The sequence below is a fragment of the Arachis ipaensis genome, chromosome B05 (genome assembly GCF_000816755.2).
Source record: "Arachis ipaensis cultivar K30076 chromosome B05, Araip1.1, whole genome shotgun sequence".
Classification (NCBI taxonomy): domain Eukaryota; kingdom Viridiplantae; phylum Streptophyta; class Magnoliopsida; order Fabales; family Fabaceae; genus Arachis; species Arachis ipaensis.
The window spans coordinates 6,969,962-6,971,564 of NC_029789.2; the positions used below are offsets into that span (position 1 = coordinate 6,969,962).

Below are 1,603 nucleotides of genomic sequence, written 5' to 3' on the forward strand. Positions count from 1 at the left end.
ATAAAATTAAGGTTTTTAATAAGAAAATATTGATATATATTCCAATATATTAATAATAACTTAGAAAACCGTCTCAGTTAGAAGTTTAGAAATGTTTAGAAGTTTAGAAATGTTTAGCAGTTAATACTACTCTTTCCTTGCATTTGGGTTATATTTGAACAAATGTTGATCAACTTTTTATATTTTTTTATTAAACATATTGGACTTCAAATAATCTTTTATGTTTTTCTTAAAATATGTTAACTAGTGCTTAGCTTTTAAGAGATATTATTAAGCAACCAAATTCTTTTTAATATAACTATTATTCGTATTCATTCTAGGAATTCATTGGATACATGCATATAATAATACACAAGAAAAAAAATTGATGCATGTTAAAAGAAAAAAAAGAAATAAAATAAGACATTGCATATAAAAGAAAAAAAATTATTCGTATTCATATAAAAGCATGTTCATATAAATAGTTACAAAAATCATAAATTGATGCATGTTAAAAGAAAAAAAAAAGAAATCGAATAAATCAGTGCATGTTTAGTTTCTCTTCCCCTTACTTTATGATTAGTCTATGTAGCTATGCTGGTAGTATCTTTTAGGAGCCACTCACATAAATACGTTCAAAACGTCTTTTTATAAAGATATTTTTTAATACCAAAAAATTATATTAAAAATATAAACATTGATGTGTCTTCCCAATAAACTTAAACTTTTAGTATTTTCATGACTCTCCAACTATGAGGCCTCAATTTGGAAAATGAAGAAAATTATTATCGGTTATATGATAAAAAGGGTTGTTGAAGTAAGAAATGAATGAAGAATGAAGGATCGGAGCAGCTTGCTAATGAAAATTGTATGATTGGCACCATATCTGGTAGGCCATGGGGGAGAGAGAGAGAGATATATGAAAGCATTAGCCCGTGATTGAGTGAGTGAGCCAACAAGTTAACTGCTTGAAATTAAATCCCCCACACTTGGGTGTCCTTCACTACATGACAATTTCCAACTCCCACATAGAGACAACACCCTGGCCGGCTGCTTCACATGCCTTCCTCTATTCCTCAACCACGGCGACTCTCTTTTCTAGCCACCCATGAATACCTTCTGCTTCTGCTTCTGCTTGTTGTCCTCACCAAAATTAAACACAGCCTTCTCTTTCTCCCACACACTTTGACTTTAGGCCTACACTTGTTTTCTTGGGAGTAGAGTCGTCTATCCCACCACGATCATCATCACCAGTGACCAGTCTCTTTTTCGGATGAACAAGGGATAACATAACATCCTCACCAAAAAATTAAACCTTCATGACATGTCTAATTCAAACCCACAAGATATTGGTTCGTTTCCCAACACACACTACTACAGTACTACTAGTCAGGTCACTTTCCCCCTTTTCCCCTGCTACTACCCTCTGATTTCCCCCTTAATTATTCCACGCTTCAATTCCTTTTGTTTTCTTTCTCTCTACAATGCAATATACACTCACTACCTTCTCTAACTCTTCAATGACGCAATTCACCACAAAAATACCACCACCTTTGCACCAATACAACTTTTCATTTTCAAATCCTAATAATAATAATAATAATATTATGAACAAGAACCAACA

General features: G+C 32.6%; 1 protein-coding gene across 1 annotated transcript in view; it reads left to right on the plus strand.

Moving 5' to 3' along the window:
- The window catches only part of LOC107640044 (scarecrow-like protein 32), a 2,454-nt gene continuing 1,619 nt past the window's right edge, over positions 769-1,603 (plus strand). The window contains exon 1 of the mRNA XM_016343594.2: positions 769-1,598. Within this exon, the coding sequence (XP_016199080.1) occupies positions 1,464-1,598 (135 nt within the window). The 5' untranslated portion in view covers positions 769-1,463. The remainder of the gene's footprint in view (positions 1,599-1,603) is intronic.